Source organism: Nyctibius grandis, chromosome 5, assembly GCF_013368605.1.
Source record: "Nyctibius grandis isolate bNycGra1 chromosome 5, bNycGra1.pri, whole genome shotgun sequence".
NCBI classification, from domain to species: Eukaryota; Metazoa; Chordata; class Aves; order Nyctibiiformes; family Nyctibiidae; genus Nyctibius; species Nyctibius grandis.
Genome location: NC_090662.1, coordinates 67,587,225 through 67,604,874, shown reverse-complemented (window position 1 = coordinate 67,604,874; position 17,650 = coordinate 67,587,225). Strand labels below are relative to the sequence as shown.

Below are 17,650 nucleotides of genomic sequence, written 5' to 3'. Positions count from 1 at the left end.
TTTTTTTTTTGTTGTTGTTCTCATTTGTAAGCACAATATAACAGAATAACCCTGTCTGGGAATTGAAATAAGGCAGGTTATGTAAATAAGATGCAGTTACTTGTCAGGGCCTTGTCATGGAAAAACTTTCTTAAAGACCTAGAAAACCTTTGTTGTCTGTGTATAGGTAGACAATTAATTTTTGTCTTCTTTCTTCCCCTTCCAATGCCCTCTGTCTTTGAACCAAATAATTAATATGTGTATTCAAAGCTGTTATAGACTTTGTATTATAACCAGAACTCAAATTCATGGTCAGATAAATTGGGATTCCAGTATTCCTAGAATTATGTGAAATCTGATGTTAATCCTTTTTCCTGCATCAGTTGTGGGAAGGGCAGGATGGCTGTCATTTATTTCAACACGCTTCTAGCAGTTGCAACTCCGCTAAGGCACAGTGCCTGAAGTAAGACTGGGCTATTGTTTCTCCTTTTCTTTGGTGTGTCAGTGTGGTCACACTGGGAAAATCAATGGAGAAAGATGGGAGTCTGAGCTGCTACAGAGAAACTTTCTGAATTCCTGAGCCGAGTGCTTTGCTTCATATGTGAAGGGTTCCACTGATGACTGGTTTTAAAGTGCTAAAGAAATTTTCTTCAGGCCAAATTGATGTACATTTTTTTATTTCCTTCCTATAAATCTTGTATCTTGATTGACTTGCTGGTGTCATCCTGGTTTATCTCCTCTAATTGGTTTCACACTGAAATAAGGCCTTCAGCTACCACTGCTGCTTTTAAAATGCCTTTTCTCACTGGCATGCTGTTTAGTTTTGAGGTTAGCTGTAGTTTTCTTAAATGTTATTTTTCTGATCTTGAGTCAGCTTCTTTTGCTAAAATCCACACTAAAAGATCTAGGCTCCTTCAGACCCTAATTTCTGTAAAACAATGATTTTAAAAGCACAGGGACAAAAATTAATTGTAAATACTATTTTAAAGCATCTTGCTGCAATCAGTCTGGTTGGGAAGAGTAAGTAGAAATCTCAGTTGGCATAGGAAGGAGGGAGAAATTGGGTATGTGCTTAATAGATGATACTAAACAGAAGGGATACGTCAGAAATACTTTGGTAATGTGAAATTGGCCTTGCCAGGAAATCATCATTAGGAAAAGTACTTCTCTCATAAAACTGCTACACGTAATCCATGATGGTCGATGCTGTTATGAATGAAGCTGGACTGTGTGTCTCTTCCTAACAGTCTTGCATTGTAGTGAAAAGGTTGTTTGCCTTCAGTGTGTATTTTTGCATGTAAAGCTCTTTGGATTTCCTGAGTATGTACTTCTTTTGACTGCAGTTTGAACAGGCATTTTACTTTTTTTCTGAAATTCCTAATAGTTACATGAAATCATTGTAGAGAAAATCAGCTCTCCACACAATCTTTTCATAAACATAGGTGATTAGAAGTAAGATTATGTTGAGTATACCAAATATTCGGTTGTCAAAGTATTTTGTAAAAGTAATGGCCTGTTCTCTCTTAACTTCATTCTAGCGATTTCAATAAATTGAACTAATTGTCCTTAAAATCCAGATCTTGGAAAAAACCATGTGTTCGGTTTCAAAAACATATCAACTATTTTTCAGACTGGACTGGAATTACGGAATGGAAGGATCAATGTACAGATAATGTGCTCAATGTTGTTTGCCTGAGATTTTAGGTACCACGGTGATTATGTTGAATACACGGTTACATCCCTAAATGTAGGTAGAAGATTTTGTTTATCTGTAACTGAACGTATATCATTATGTAACTTGATAGCTTTGTTCCATTGATCATAATTTTCCTACTAAGTTTCTACTTTTCTGAATCTATTCTGTGGACTTGAGCTTTCTTTGACAAGATGTCACATACTGATCTTACTTATTTTAGCCTTGATCTTACTTATTTTAGCCTCTGTGCTTTGAGGGAGTGAAAAGCACCATTAGTTGAGAGAGAAATTATGTATACTGATTTTCTTTCTCAATGGAAGAATGTGCGTGTTGCCATTAAAAGTGTCTTCTGCAAGGACAGCACTAGTGTAGCTATCAAGCTTAAAATTTTATTTCTGGAGGTCCAGGAAGTCAGAGCCTCTGGAAGGCCCTTTGGAAATCAAAATAGATCACGTACCTGTTCGCATGTTTGTGTTACTGCAGTACTTCAGAGAAATATTACGTAATTTAGAAGCAATAGGGTTCAGTTACGTTAGGGAAGTTTAAACCTATGCAATGAACATTTCCATTTTTAATGTGCAATGTGATGGTTGATCTAAAGTAGACTAAGATCTCTTAGGACTTGGGAAGTGTCAGAGCAGATGCCTCTGAGCAATCGAAGGTCAGAGTTTTATGTGTGTTATGGCATACAGCATTGTTATTCTTGGGATTCTTGTGTGTGTTGTAGGATCATGCAATATTGAATAAGTTAGTGTATTTTGAGGTATTTTGAAAATTGGCCTTACATGTTATTTTTCTGTCCTTAAGAACTTGGTTGGTGCAACCTGTGTGAGTGAATATGTACTAAAACTATGCATGCTGTTGGGCCAACATGCATATATCCTATACAAATCTAAAAAAAGCATTTTTTTTTTTTTTCCCTGGAGAAAATTGGTAGATCTGAGAGAGGGGAATATTTGCTACAGATAACCATTATTCCATTTTTCTATTTTTTTAAATTATTTTTTAAAGGTGTATTTATGCATGCTATTTGAGTTGTGTTTATACCAGTCGTTCCTTTTTAAAAGGTATTTTGTTTTGGAAATTGAATATGGCAAAAACAAAAGCTCAAATATTTTTATGTTGGGTATCTTTTTCTGTAATTTATTTTAAGTCAGTATGGTTCTATATTGAGTGTATAGAAGTTTTTCACTTCTTTAAAATCATTTAATTGCCAAAGTAAATCCTTCTAAGCCTAAAATTACTAGTATTGTGATTCCAGAATTGTTACCAGGCTTATCGTTGTAAGACTAAGAGATAGTTTGCACTTTCCCATGTGCTTTCCTTGCACTTTCCCATGTTGCTTTGTGTTTTTTGATCAGTCCTATTACTTCGGTGTAACTGCACGCATTTTGAAGAGAGAGGCAGAAAAAAATCTAGCTGACACTTGAGGTTCAGGTTTTTAAAACTCACTACATTTATTTTAAGTGTTAGACTCTCCTTCAAATAAACTTGAGTTTTCAGCTGTTCTTGCGCTACGGGATGGTATGTCGTCTGTCAACAGTACTGTCACACTATGACTTGGTCTTTCTGTTCCTAATGAAGTATTTTAGTGTTGTCCCTGAGTGAGTGACAGATGTGGCCATTTGGTTGTGGCAGAGACATCTTTAGTACTTCCATTGTTTTAACCTGTAAATATTGCCTACTCGGCATCCTTTTCCCCCTTGGAAAGAATAGGCTTGAATTACATGACTAAGCAGAATTCCTTAAAATTCGCCAGATTGACTTCATACCTCATGCTTTTCTTTGCATTCTTGGGAAGGAGTAGGAGAAGCTGTTCTTTGCATAACTTGCAAGTTTGCTAAGTAATTTTGACAATAAATGCAATAGTATTTGGGGGTTTGTTACACTCAAATTGATTAGGACTGAAAGTAGCAACTGCAGACCTTGTTAAGGTGAACCAAAAAGTTTACTGTAATACTTGCCTAGTACTTAACAGAGTTATTTGCTCAGTATATTGACAGAAATATCTCTCATCCATGATGTCTGGAAATTCAGTAATAAGGCCTGATACTAAAATGCTAGTGTCAGTCTCATTCTTGTATGTCGGCATAAGATTGCTAAACAGACATCTCTTTTCTGTTGTTTAGCATTAATTTTTAGAAAGACAAAATAGTGTAGAGATGAAATAACAGAATGTTTTCAAATATCTTGTCTTGAAAATAACATTAAGTTATATATTTGGTAAATAACTGCATATAATTGTAATGTGCCAGGTTTTTTTTATTTGTAGGAATCTTACTGTTAGGGTTTCTAAAGCCTGTCTGAAAAAGTGACTTCAGTGGTGGTTAATTTTTTTCCTTTGAATCAGCTTGTTGAACTGACTTGTTATGTGGTTGCCTGATGGTTTAGATCTGGTGAGAAAAACAATGGAAGTCCATAGTCAGACAGTTGGAGGAAGGAGGGTGGGACCTTTTTTTCAGCAGCAACAGCTACACTCAGTTTAATATGATGTGAAACTGTACCCTGAGGTAGTGACTTCAGTTTTTGGACAATTGAGGCTGTCCTGTTACTAATGAATCTTTGCTATTTCTAGAACTGACGTATTCCTTTTCTTATCCCTGTTAAGACACAATAGGGATTCACTATCTATATATCTTCTCAGCCATTCTGTGGATAACTGGAAATTGAAAAAGGATTTTGAGGATCTGCTCTGTCAGATAATAGGAAACATGCCTATACACCTAGGAATTGTCTGCAGCCCTGCATTCCTAGTAACAGGGAGCATGCTCTTATACCCCTAGTATTTTCCCACTGTTCCAGGATTTTTGTTATTTTTTCCTACTGGATGTCAAGATGTGCTTTTTTCTCCTTCTACAGATAAAGCCTGCAGTGCTCTCTGAGGCATAGCAAGGAAAGGTTGTGGGTGCTGATGCAAGGGTGGACTTGAAGAAGAGGATGTGCTGAGTTCTTGTTCAGAAATAGGATAACAGGGAAAGAAAAATAACTCTACCCATAGTGTTTATTCAGAGAGAATATAGGGGGATCTTGGAAGATGCAATTTTCAGTAATTTTATAGCATGGAAAAGAGGCAAGGTATTGTGCCTAATTAAACATTAACAAGAGTCCTGAACCTGCATTTTTGCTGCACAGTGACAGCAAAAAAGTCAGACTGTTCTGGTCAGACTGTGGAAAACCACCAGGTTTTTGGGCCTGAACTTTGCTTTGTGTGTCCCAGGAAGAAAGTAAGAGACTTAAAAAAACTTTGGCTCAATTTTGAGCTGTAAGTCAATATCTAATTGCAAAACAGTATCTATCTAACAATATCTGTTGAAGAAGTAGTAGATGTTCCTGTGATGGCCTGTCATGTTTCCTCATCTGCTAGGTGAAGCTTATAGGTACAAAGTGTCACAGAATCACAGAATGGTTAAGGGTTGGAAGGGACCTCTGGAGATCATCTAGTCCAACCCCCTGCCAAAGCAGGTTCACCTAGAGCATGTTGCACAGGGTTGTGTCCAGGCGGGTTTTGAATATCTCCAGAGGAGGAGACTCCACAACCTCCCTGGGCAGCCTGTTCCAGTGCTCTGTCACCCTCAAAGTAAAGAAGTTCCTCCTCATATTCAGATGGAACTTGCCGTGTTTCAGCTTGTGGCCATTGCCCCTTGTCCTGTCACTGGGCACCACTGAGAAGAGTCTGGCCCCCTCCTCTTGACACTCACCCCTAAGGTATTTGTAAGTGTTGATAAGATCCCCTCTCAGTCTTCTCTTCTCCAAGCTGAACAGACCCAACTCTCTCAGCCTTTCCTCATAAGAGAGATGCTCCAGTCCTCTGATCATCTTTGTAGCCCTTCGCTGGACTCTCTTCAGTAATTCCTTATCTTTCTTGAACTGGGGAGCCCAGAACTGGACACGGTACTCCAGATGTGGCCTCACCAGGGCTGTGTAGAGGGGCACGTTAACCTCCCTTGACCTGTTGGCCACACTCTTCCTAATGCACCCCAGGATACCATTGGCCTTCCTGGCCACAAGGGCACATTGCTGGCTCATGGTGAACTTGTTGTCCACCAGAACACCCAGGTCCTTCTCTGCAGAGCTGCTCACCAGTAGATCAGCCCCCAACCTGTACCGGTGCATGGGGTTATTCCTCCCAAGTGTCGGGTTCCGGATTAAGGTCTGCCTTAAAAGTAAATCTAGAAATAAAATGCAGACAGCCCACGTGGAGCCCGCCTAATTAATAAAAAGAAGTAAATCTAGAAAATACAATGGAGTCAGACCCCGAGAGGGACCCGCCTGATTAGTAACTCCCGTGCAGCCCACGTGCGGCGTGCCTGGTTCAATGCAGACAGCCCACACGGGGCCCGCCAAATTATAAATCACCCGGTATGCTTAACCTGCCTGCAGGTAAAGCACCCCCCAAAATCCTGACCCGAAATAAAATAGATTCGTGATGCTTGAGTTCAGACAAAGCACAACCGAGGCATGGTATCAATAAACTTAACTCTGACTTTATTAAGTCCAACAATGAGGCAACTCAGTGAGCAAGAGGGAGAAAAAGAGAGAGAGAGAGAGAGAAGTAAAAGAAAGAAAGGAAAAGAGAACAGTTGAGAGGGAAAGGATAGTCACCACCCTGAGATCCAGCGGCGTCCCGCAGGATCCTTTGTTCCTTCTCGGAAGATGGCGGTGGGGGCCCTCGTGGTCGGGCGATCCATAGAGTTTTTCGGCAGAGTCACGTGACTTGGAGCCGCCAGTCAACAGTTCACACCAATCACAGGTCTGAGGGTGGGACAGGTCCAGTTCCTGCGCCGTAGGATTGGCCCATTGCCAGGCTGTCTCCGGATGTGTCTCCGGATGTGTCTCTCCGGAGGTGGGTGGAGGGCGTGGACCTCCCTCTCAAGTTGGCGCCTAACTTATTGCGTCATAAAACGTCGCCAAGGTCAAGTCGGCGCCTACCTTATTGCGTCATAAAACGTCGCCAAGGTCAGGCAGTCCGGGCCTCCACAAGATGGCGTCTGAGCACGTGGCATAGGACGGTTTCTGAGACAATGCCGAAAGATAAAAAAAAAGGGGGACACGGAACAGATCCCCACACCAAGGTGCAGGACTCTACACTTGCCTTTGTTGAACTTCATAAGGTTCCTCTCTGCCTAGCTCTCCAGCCTGGTGGATGTCAGTCATGCTGGTGGTTGAGAGAAGTGGAAGCTACTGTGGGAAACTTTGGAAGAAGTACAGTTGCATCTAGAAAGAAGAGTCTGTTAGATTGTTTTACACATACTACTGAAAGAGGTGAAAAAGGACCTTATGAAATTGAAGGGTCAGGGGAAAGGAACAGAAGACGGAATCCAAGAGGATGGTGTCCTGTGTACGACCTAGTTTCTCGATAAATTAACTCATTTTCTATCATGTTGAGGATGATCCATCTGTTGTATGCGGTCCTTTTGTTAAGTCATTGAGAATTGCTTGCACCTTTCAGTTCTCAAGATTTGTATTTTCAGTATGCCTTGAATACAGGAAATCTCAGAAATTTCCTCATAGAAATGTCTTGCCAACAGTTGATAATCTGGCCTGTTAGTCTTTTCAGCTGTGACAATTAACTTGGGAAAATGAGTGTCCAAACTTCACTCATATCTTGACTTTTGTAGTGCTATGTGTGTAATCATTCCCTTTTATACTTAGAATTTTATATAATGGTAGAGTATATACAGTACTTGTTTTAATAAGATAAAATTGCTTTTCAAGTAGTTGTGTCCCTTTAAGGACACTGAAAATAAGGCTTTGAATCAACAGTGCTTTGGATTTTTTTCTTAAACCGGGATTCTTTCAGTCATACCAACAGACGCAGTTAGGCAATCTCTAAAATGTTGTGGTTGTGCTTGATAACATCAGAAATAGGGAAGAGAAAAGCCAGATTGGATTGAGAGCAAGCAGGTATTAGATTTGGAAGGTGCAGCAGCCTGTGTGGTGACTGATGTGAACCCAACACTTCACACAATGTTGTGTTGCTGTAGGAGAGAAGAGGTGCCAGGAGCCTTGGGTGGCTTACTGTGTACAAGCGTGCAGTCTTCAGGGATAATGCTTCCTGTAAATGTTTTGGACTTTTGCAAACTGCTCGTACAAGGCATTCCAGCATAATTGTGAAATAGTTGTTGAATCTGGCGTACCGAATTATCTGTACTTGTTTCTTAAATTCTAAATTAATAGCAATGCTGCAGTAGAGGTCAGCCTCTGCAGGATTTTTTTTTTTTTTTTTTTTTTCCCCCTGTGAAAGAAACCTTATTTGCCCTTTACAGAAAAGCAGAGGTCCATTGGTATCTATCAGATATGTTAGGTAGTCCTTTTCTGATTGTTTTTGATTTACGCTTGTTCCTTTTACGTAGCTACAAATATAATAATCAAATGGAAAGTTGAGACTAAATAAAAACCATTCATCTTCTAGTGAGACTTAGGTCTGGAGAATTGGTTCCTCAAACTTTGAGTAGCAAGGGCTTTCTTCAGTTGCCAGGGGTGGGCATGTGAAAAAACTTAGCTCTTCCCTGAGTCTTCTACTACCTCTTGCTGACCTTGCCTTGATACTAGATGCCTCAGGGAAGTTACAAAAGTCTGACCACTCAGAGACTGATGTCATGGCAGCTGTTTTTAACTACACTTTTCTACCTTGCTACTGCTTCTAGAACCATTTCAAGTAAAATCGGGCCGGTTCAGGCCTTCCACCTTCATGAATAGAATTAGAGATGTATTTTTGCATAGTCTCCTACAGTTGTTTTTTTTTATTATTATTGTTTTTTATTTTTTATTTTGTGATACTGTAAACTTTTCACCATTCATGAGGATTAGTCTACAGCTTCCCTGCAGGAGATGAGCAATTCAGAAACTGGGTAATATATACTGAAGACATTTCAACGCAAATGGGTGGCGAGGTGAAGGGTAATAATGATGTTTCATTCAGGAAAACATCTGTGGATTGGGAGTGTTACTGTGTTTGAGTATGCTAATGCTCTCCAGACTGTCTGCTACCTCTTGGGACCTTGCTTTGATGCTTGAGGTCTGAAGTTGCACTTACCAGAGTAATTGATTGCTTGCTAGTAGCCAGAATGATTAATGTCAGGTTCGTCTGTGTGTGTTGGAGAAAGGGACTCAGGAAAGTGACTTGTAATGGTGCTGTATGTGATTGATAAGCTCTGGGGCATCATTGGCAATGCTTGTTCTTCCATGTGCTGGCACCTCATTTACCCTTTGCATCAGTCAGGGATCTGCTGCTAGATTCACTTCCAGTATCTCCAACTTAGTGTTCTGCCTTTCCATTTAGTTCGGAGTTTAGAGCATAAATACTGAACTGAAAATGTTTGCTTTCTTTATTGAATCACTATTCCAGCTATTCTAATACCACTCAGTGTCACCTGCTGTCTCTGTACACAAAGCCCCATGTGCCTTCATGAAAGGTTATGGAATTAATCAAGTCAGAGAAAGTGTTTAGTACTTAAAAGAATTCCTGCTTTATTTTCAGGCTGTCTGTAACATTCTATAAGAGACAATAAAATTAACATTTTTGAACAGTATGTGACAAACAATTGTCAAAGCTTGAAGGTATTTTTACTATACTTTGGTGCAAAGTTGTTACTGTTAGTCAGTAAGATAATGTGATTGGGAATGATGATGAATATATCAGATAAACACCGAGAAAAAGGAAAGGGAGTAAGTGAAGTTTTCCCATGGAGCACTGTTTCATTGAATAACTCTGCAAACTTGATCAAGATACAGTCCAACATAAATATCTTTAGCTGTTCAAAAACCAGAAATTTAACTAAAATAATGGGATTCCTAAAGATGTATAAAACCAGCCTTCTCATTTGGGGCTTTTAGAGGGTACATTTTAAACCAGTTTTCTTATAATACATAGGATTATGAATCACTCATCTATTCTATAAAAAGAGAGAGAACACAAGCAGAAGGAAATGGGACATTCATTTTTAAAGACTGCTTCTGCCTTCCTTTTTGTTTGTATGTCAGCTGAATTTTCATGTAGTAACAATTCTTGTCGTTGTGGTCTTAAAACAGATACTAAATATTGCAAGAATCGTGAAGAACTGTGGCAGTTGTGTTTTGTGTTTAGATTTTAAAATAGTATGTATATAAAAAAAGCTATATAATTTCTAAATTTCTTGTACATAGCGAATGGAGAAGTAGAAGAACCAGCTGAATCTGTTTACAGAGAATTCAGAACGGTGTACTTCTCATTCATAGTTGCATGGGAGATGCTCTTCGGTTTCAGATTTGATTTGCTCATTGGTGCGCTTGAAATGCTAGACTGTTTAGTATATTGTTTTGGCAACATGTACTGACACTTACTGGAGCGTGTCAGCAGTTTTGGCACTAGGCTGCTAGGTCACAGACTTCGTGTAGCTGGATCATTTCGAAGCTTCAGTGTTTCAGCTGTCATTACACTTTTAATATGAAACGGGTTACCTGAATGGAGTACTGTTCAAGTTCTCGTGTTACGAGAATGCATTGAATATAAATACCTAATTTTGGTGTAAATGTTCAACGTTGTAGTCTGGCTTCTGTATTCTAAAGTCAGCAATATTATAAGTGTCAATGAACTTTTGAGAGAAAGAACTCTGCCAGGATTCAGGTTCTACCAGTGAGTCAGGATTATTTTTTTTTTTCTTGGGAACTTTGTGCTAAAGCATGTCTTCTCCAATTAACCTCTAGTGTTACAACTTCTAAGAAAACGTACTTCATTTTGACTTTAAAATAGCGTTACTTAGATATACAGCAGTGTAGATGCTTTGTCGTGACTGTTATAAAGATCTTCGACTTTAATCCTGCTTTTGACTGTTTTATCTGAGAAAAAATGTGCGCCGGGAAAACATTACATCTTTGAAGTGCTTTTTGAAATACCTGTTGCTATTTTAAAACAAAAACACTTCTGCAAAGTGATTTGTGTGGTCGCTTGTGTAACTTACATAGCTAGTCCTAGTAGTGTACAGATTTCAGGAAGAAGAATATGAAAGTGTTCTTCATTGATTTTTCTTGGAGGGTGCGAGTCAGTTATGTGCTTTTTGCAGAAAAAAAAAAAAAGACAAAACAAGAAAAAAATCCATGATATACTCTAAAAATTGACAGCACATAGATTTCAGATTTTTTTTTGAAATCATAACTTTTATAAGGAAAGTTGAATGATTTTGCATAAACTGTTTCCTGTTTTCTTTGATCCTAATCAAAGCTTTTTGGGGGGTTGAGGGGTAATGGTATATATTGTGGACTAATTTTTAAAGAAATTTGATTCCTGTTTCCTTTTTATGATTTTTTTTTTTTTAACGGCAGTGTCTGTTCAGTTATAAATTTTTACTGAAAAGTTTATGTGGCAACCCAGCAGTTGAGATAATTTGCTATCTCATTACAATTTTGTAGACTAAGCATGTTCTGGTAAAATCTTAAGATTTAATTATTTTTTCGCTTGAAAAATAAATCTTGCATGTATTCTCATTAAGATTTTAAAAATATTGTTCCAGCTGCGTTGGGGTAGAGGAGCACCATGCTGTTGACATTGATCTATACCATTGTCCCAACTGTGCAATTCTCCATGGACCTTCTCTAAGTAAGTATGGGTTATTCAGACTTTATTTTAGTCTGTCCTCTCTCCATGTACAATTGAAAAAGACTGTTCAGAAGAATATTCAAGATGAGTTTAATTATTTAGAAGTTACTGGTTCTGCATGACTAACTCTGAGCTGATAAAAACCCCACAAAATAAACAAACTATCCTGAAAGGTTCCTTGATCTGGAGATGCAGATAGAATAAAATACAAGCCACTGCTATAGATTAGAGAAATCAAAGTGCACAGAGCTAGAAGAAAACAACCTGGACTTGACAGAGAGTGAGAAAATGAAAACTTAAGGAATCATAGTGGATTATTTTTTTTTAAAAAAAAAAGGAAAATCCAAAAGATGGATTAAGTTTCCTATATTTTAATCATCAAAATTCTAATACCTGGGAAGGCAACTTTCAGAAAACGTAGGAGTTAGCCGTCTTACCTTTCTTAATGATTGTAGGCTATATGCCACAACAGTCCAGTGAAATCTGAGAATATGAACTTCCTGTGGGTGGTTTTTTGGTTGTTTTTTTTCTTCTTTCCTATTTATGTCATTGAGAGTTACACAGCTCCGAATTTAAGGTTTCTGATTTATAAACAAGTTTCCACCAAGGTCCTCATGCAATTTTATGAGTTACCAGGGGAGTCTGTGAAACAGAGCAGCAAGAGTCACCTCTTCTTTGGTTCTCCTTTCAGTAGATAAATTTGCTGTAGAGATCTGCATCGGGAAGCTGGAAGAGTTCTTGTCTTTCTGCATCTACTGACAGGATACTGCTTTATCCAGCTCCCTAGATTTTTCCCCATGACTTCTGTTCTCAAAAGGAAACAATGTAAAAATGAATTTCACCTTTCCAATGATTAATTAAGTTTCTACCTTCAGACCTGAAGGGTGTTTATATGCACTGTGTGTCTTTAACCTCCAAGCACTAAGTCATGGTCATTTGTGTTTTCAAATGTGTGGTGTTTTGTTTTTTTTTTGCTTGAAGACCACATAATGATTTATAGTCAGCAGTGACTTAAGATCTAGAATCTTTTCAAAGCTGAATTTACCATTTAGAAATAAGTTTAAAAACACTGCACCCTCAGTGGTAGTCTTGTGGAGTATGAACAAAGTGATAAAGCATCACTTACTGTTGTAATTAATATATGTTGCATGGTATGTATCTTGTATAGCATGTGAGTTCAGGGTTAGCTACTTTTAGGTTAGGGGCTAAAAGGTAAGATAAATGCTGCTTTACATGCTTGTAGTTTTTAGTATTGCGGGTGTGATTTTCAGTTAAAAATCTACATGTCTCTCCTGTAAATCAGAATACAAATGACAGCCATTTCTTTCCCCACCTTTGTACCTGATTTTTCTGTGGAATAGAATTACTATGAGGAGGAGTAGAAGGAGGATCATATCAGACTTTCAAAATAATAAACTAGTAAATTTGTAAGTTCTTTTCTCTATTTGGGAGAGCTAGTATGCTTCACTGTGATGCCTGTGAATAACCTTTCTTGTAATGTGGAGGCTGCTAGCTCTAATGCAAGCTCTGGCTCACCTGCAACAATTTGACAGTGAGATAAGAGTGATTTTTGTGTTGGAAGTCTTTTCAAAAAGACAAGGATCTCTGGTAAAAATTATCCTTATTACTTACATATTGCCTCAAGTAAGTAGATCATCCAGATTTAGCAGAAGCTTCAGACATGTCACTTATCAACCCAAGCAGAGGTGATATATTGAATTATGTCTTCACCTGGAATTTTATTAATTGTTCTCAGCTAAGCTGTCAGAATCAAATCTATGATAGTTTGTGGTTTGGGCTCTACTCACGTTAGTGTTTAGAGAGACTGATAATGTCTCCTGGCTTCCAGTGTTGCAGCAATGCTCCAGCGTGCTTCAGTCATATGAAATTATGTATGTAAGTAAAAAAAGCATTTTTGTTTGCAGCTTCATATTCTAATATCCCTTTGTTTAAAGGAGCTTTGAAAGAGGCAAAAATTCAGCTGTTTGATTTAAAAGAGGGCAAGTATATCTGTGATTTCAGCAGGCACTTGTGTATATAATCCCATCTAATCAAATGACGTAGTGCAAAAAATTTGCTAAAAATATACAAGAAACACCTACTTCATACTACCAAGTGGATGGTTACCTTCAGTATCCTACAAAATTAAGTATGTAAAAGTTCCAATAATGAAAAGAAAGTTACTGCATATTTAGATGTAAAGATCAAATTAACCAATCAGTTTCTTCTTGTATTTCAAACAAAGATAAATTCTTTTCTTGATTTGGAAGAGCAACAATTTTACAAGAGCTTTAGTAAGCAGCTGTGTGTGTAAAATGCTAAATAATTAATCCTAAAATCCTAAATAATTAAAAAATATAGTTTTTAAAAATAATAATACACTATGCAGTTTTCTTAGCTTATTTGGCTTAGAGTCTTCATATTATATTTTGTTATTTTCAAAGTTTTCTCAGTGATCCTTAAGTCTGAAAAAGCTGTTTGCATTAATGCTAGGAGTCAGGTCTGTCACTAGACTCTAGAATCCAAAGCTTTAAGAGAGCACGAGGTGCAGAAAATGTTAACAGGACTCTGGTTGTCAGAACATTGCTTTCTTAATCTGGTTTTACCTTCTCAAATTCTGTAAATACCTTCTCACCTGTTTTTTTTTGACTGTGACAGTAATGCCAGTGTTCAATCTGAGCTGACAATATGAGATGATGTATCAGGCCTTAGAAGTGGTATTCTACGATTTACTGTAAGTTCCTTAAAACTTTTTGGTCTTCCTATGCTTAACATTGCTCTTGCCTTTTTGGTCACTGAGAATCACCTAGAGGACCACTTCCAAGACTTGGGGCCTCATGGTACAGATGTACATGTCTTGATGGTCCCCATTTGAAGTCTAGCATGTCACCTCTGAGGCAAACAGACTAATAATGTGAGAAGGCAGGGAATAGCGTTTGCCTAAAGTAGGTACAGTTATTGGCCCATTGTTTTGAGTGTATAAGGAATGTAATTTAAAAATAGCTTTCTGCTTACTTTTAACGAAAACTTCCAGCACACTCCTTTCCGTTTCTCAACCCCCCTGCAACCATCTAATGTACTTCTAGTGTGTGTATTTTTAGTGTTGTCACAGCGGGTTGTGTCTCAGTTTTCAGGAACAGCAAGGGTGAACACTAGTTCCTTCCACTAGTTTGGAGTGATGGGGAGGGGGAGGTGTTATATGTGCATTTGAACTTATGTAGCTTTTTTAGTTCGTGTTAATTTGAGCATGAGGATCCATTCGGTTAAGTTATTTTTCTTGCAACTATCATGGTAATGTCTTAAGAAGTTATAAAAGTTCTAAAATTAAGACATACGTAAGCAGAAAAAGTTTTCATTACTGTTTTCTGTGCTTCAGTGTTCTCTTGCTTATGGAAGGGTGGTGTACATTGCCAAGTACTAAGTAAAAGAATGACTTTAATTTCTGATTTTTAAGTGTTGGAAAGACAGATTTTTAAAAGTTGCTTCTGTGCTATAAAATCTCTTAAGCAGCTGTATCATACAGTTTTAATAAGCTGTTATAACAGCAGTGAATTTATGAGAAACTACTCTAGTGCAAATTAGTATTAGCCACTAATTTCTTGTATTATTATTTATGAGTGAGAAAATAGCTTTGAAAACTTAATAAACCTGGCTTCATTATTTATGAAGTTTTACTGTATTTGGATAGTTGGCTCATTAAGCAGGCTCTTCAGCACTGGTTTTCAGGTTAGCAAATACCTATAAACATCAGTTCATTCTCTTAAATGTCTTCTAAAGGGTACATTTTGTCACGTCTGTAGGAAACAGCTTATCAGTAGGAATAATGACCTCTTATGTGTGGTGACTATAAGGTGTCAGTTATTCCTGTATAACCAACTGTTTTTTCTGGAGAAGCAGCATTGTTTTTTTCTTTTTAGGAACTACTTTTTTTTTTTTTTCCTCTTAAATCCTTAACTTCCTGTTACTGTTAGCTGTGTTTTCAGTATTGCTAGCACTTTTTTAGATTTTCAGTGCATCATGACTTTGGTAAACTTAGGAATGATCTCTTCCCTGAAGTTCACATTTGTATTAATACAGTTGTTTAGCTGGGTGTCATGTTGGCGTTGCAGGCTGTTTTATATATGCCTGTAAAACACCATTTGTGTTGACAAGTAACAGTAGCTTTTCCCTCTTCTGTGTTTCCTCAGCAGATATAACTAAGTTTTTGCTTAATGTTAGAGGTTAAATTATAGATCTGGTCTCAGTAAATCTTCTTGGGGCGGTCTTCCAGTAGCAACTATCTAAGGCTGTGGAGCAGAGTTTGGCTTTTTTAGGAAAAACTGAAAGGCAACCTAAAAATTACTGTACCCTTAGTATGTTCTTAGTGTGGTAAATGATATGCTGGTAAGTCAATAGAAAGGTAGCAAGTTCAGCAGTGTTGGAGTTTCTTTCCCAGATGATGAGATGGTGATTCTTTTTGCCAAGGCACCTGTGTGGAATTTAATAGGGCTTCTCAGCCTGTTGAATGTTTGAGGACAAGAGATACGGGTTTATTTGTATAGATGGAAAGTGCTACAAAGTGCATTCTGCTGACAAACAGATAGATGATCCAACCAAGGGCTTCCTTTCAAAGCAGTAAGCTTGTGTTCTTTGTAAATGAAGATACGACATGAGTGGTTGATTAAGATGAATTAATGAAATATCAGTTATGAAATAATTTGTCGTGAAATAATGAAAATTTGAAGACAGAGAGTAAGTTCACCATGATATCATAAGTCACTTTGTCCTCTGCTTCACTTACGGCCAAAAAATTAAAATGGGGAGGCTGCATACAGCTTACAATGTTCTAAAGTAGAGTCTTTCAATATATAAAGGGGGCTTATAAGAAAGAAGACAACTTTTTACCAAGACCTATATTGACAGGACAGGAGATAAGTTTTAAACTGAAAGGGTAGATTTAGATTGGATATAAGGAAGAAATTCTTTACTGTGAGGGTGATGAGACACTGGGACAGGTTGCCCGGAGACGTTGTGTATGCCCCATCCCTGCAAATGTTCCCAGGTCAGGTTGTATGGGGTTTTGAACAACCTTGTCTAGTGAAAGATGTCCCTGCCCGTAGCAGGGGCCATTGAACTAGGTGATCTTTAAAGATCCCTTCCAACCCAAACCATTCTATGATTCTATGACAAGAGGTTTTTTTTCTCATTTGTGTATCTGTCATTTGTCATGGAGAGACCAACACAACAGTTTTTATGAGAATGTCTGCTTTTTAATTTTCCTCGTCCCTTTAAGTATAGTGAACTGTTAAAAATGCAGTTTAGTTGCTATTGAACTATCAGTTTCAGATTCCAAAAATTGTAATAGAACATTAATTTATCCTTTGTTCTTTATTAATATTATATGCATTAAAGTTTCAAACAACTCAGATGTTGATTGTTTTGGGGTGCAGTGCTTGCGTTATATGTATTGTGATTGCATAGTAAAGATCACACCTGCCCAAACAGTTCACGCTCAAAACTGTTATGAACACATAAGTAGTGGATAAAAGAAAGGTGGTTTGGTTTCAAAAAGCATGTGGTAGTGAATAGTAGTAATATTATCAGACTGGATATGGCTATGGTCATATGGTGAGATAGCACAATGGGAGTAGGTCCTGTTAATTCTGTGTTAATGCATAAAATGAAGTCTATGGATCTTGAAGACATATGATTCTTCTGTTTATTAAAAAAAAAGTCTGAGCTTCAGGAAATTGAAGTTCTATTTCTAATTTTGTTGCTGACTTTTTAGTTTTGAACAACTTTCAGGCTACTGCTATTTACTTGTGCTGCACTGGATATGAAGCATTAAGTCGTGTATAATGTGCGCAGAGGTCCTCACACAGGAGAAGCTATAGAAGTACAGAGGATTACTGTCAGGTCTCCTGAAGATTTCATTTGTTGCAGTTAGGGAGAGCGTCGCCTGCATAAATAATAAGGCTTGTTAATAGTAATGTAATAGAGGCATGTCTGGCTCACTGATGGGATGACTGCTAATCTGAGCCATCTGATTTAACTAATTCAGTTTAATCCTTCTGAAATTTGTAGTGAAGAAGAGGAGGAACTGGCACAGACATGACTACACAGAGCTGGACGATGGTTCCAAACCGGTGCAGGCTGGAACACGGACCTTTGTTAAACAGCTGCGGGCTCGCTCTTTCCCAAGGTACAGAAGCTTACTTACACATTTCTGTGAAAAAAAATAGAGAAAATTTGTCGGTTGAGTGTGTTTTGGGGGGGCAACTAACATTTCTCTGCTTCAGAAAATGAAAGTTGAGGATGACTTCCTTCTCCTTTAGAATCTTCCCCCTGCCCCATCCCTGTTTCATATGGATGCATTTACCTTCTCATGCAGTAGCTTCCTCTGTTGAGTTTAGCAGTGGGAT

The 17,650-nt window shown here is 37.9% G+C and overlaps 1 protein-coding gene across 1 annotated transcript in view; it reads left to right on the top strand.

The window, feature by feature from the left end:
- Positions 1-17,650, top strand: part of KDM7A (lysine demethylase 7A) — an 81,207-nt gene that overhangs the window by 18,441 nt on the left and 45,116 nt on the right. Inside the window, exons 2-3 of the mRNA XM_068400897.1 lie at positions 11,164-11,249; positions 17,313-17,430. Of these exons, the coding sequence (XP_068256998.1) occupies positions 11,164-11,249; positions 17,313-17,430 (204 nt within the window). The remainder of the gene's footprint in view (positions 1-11,163; positions 11,250-17,312; positions 17,431-17,650) is intronic.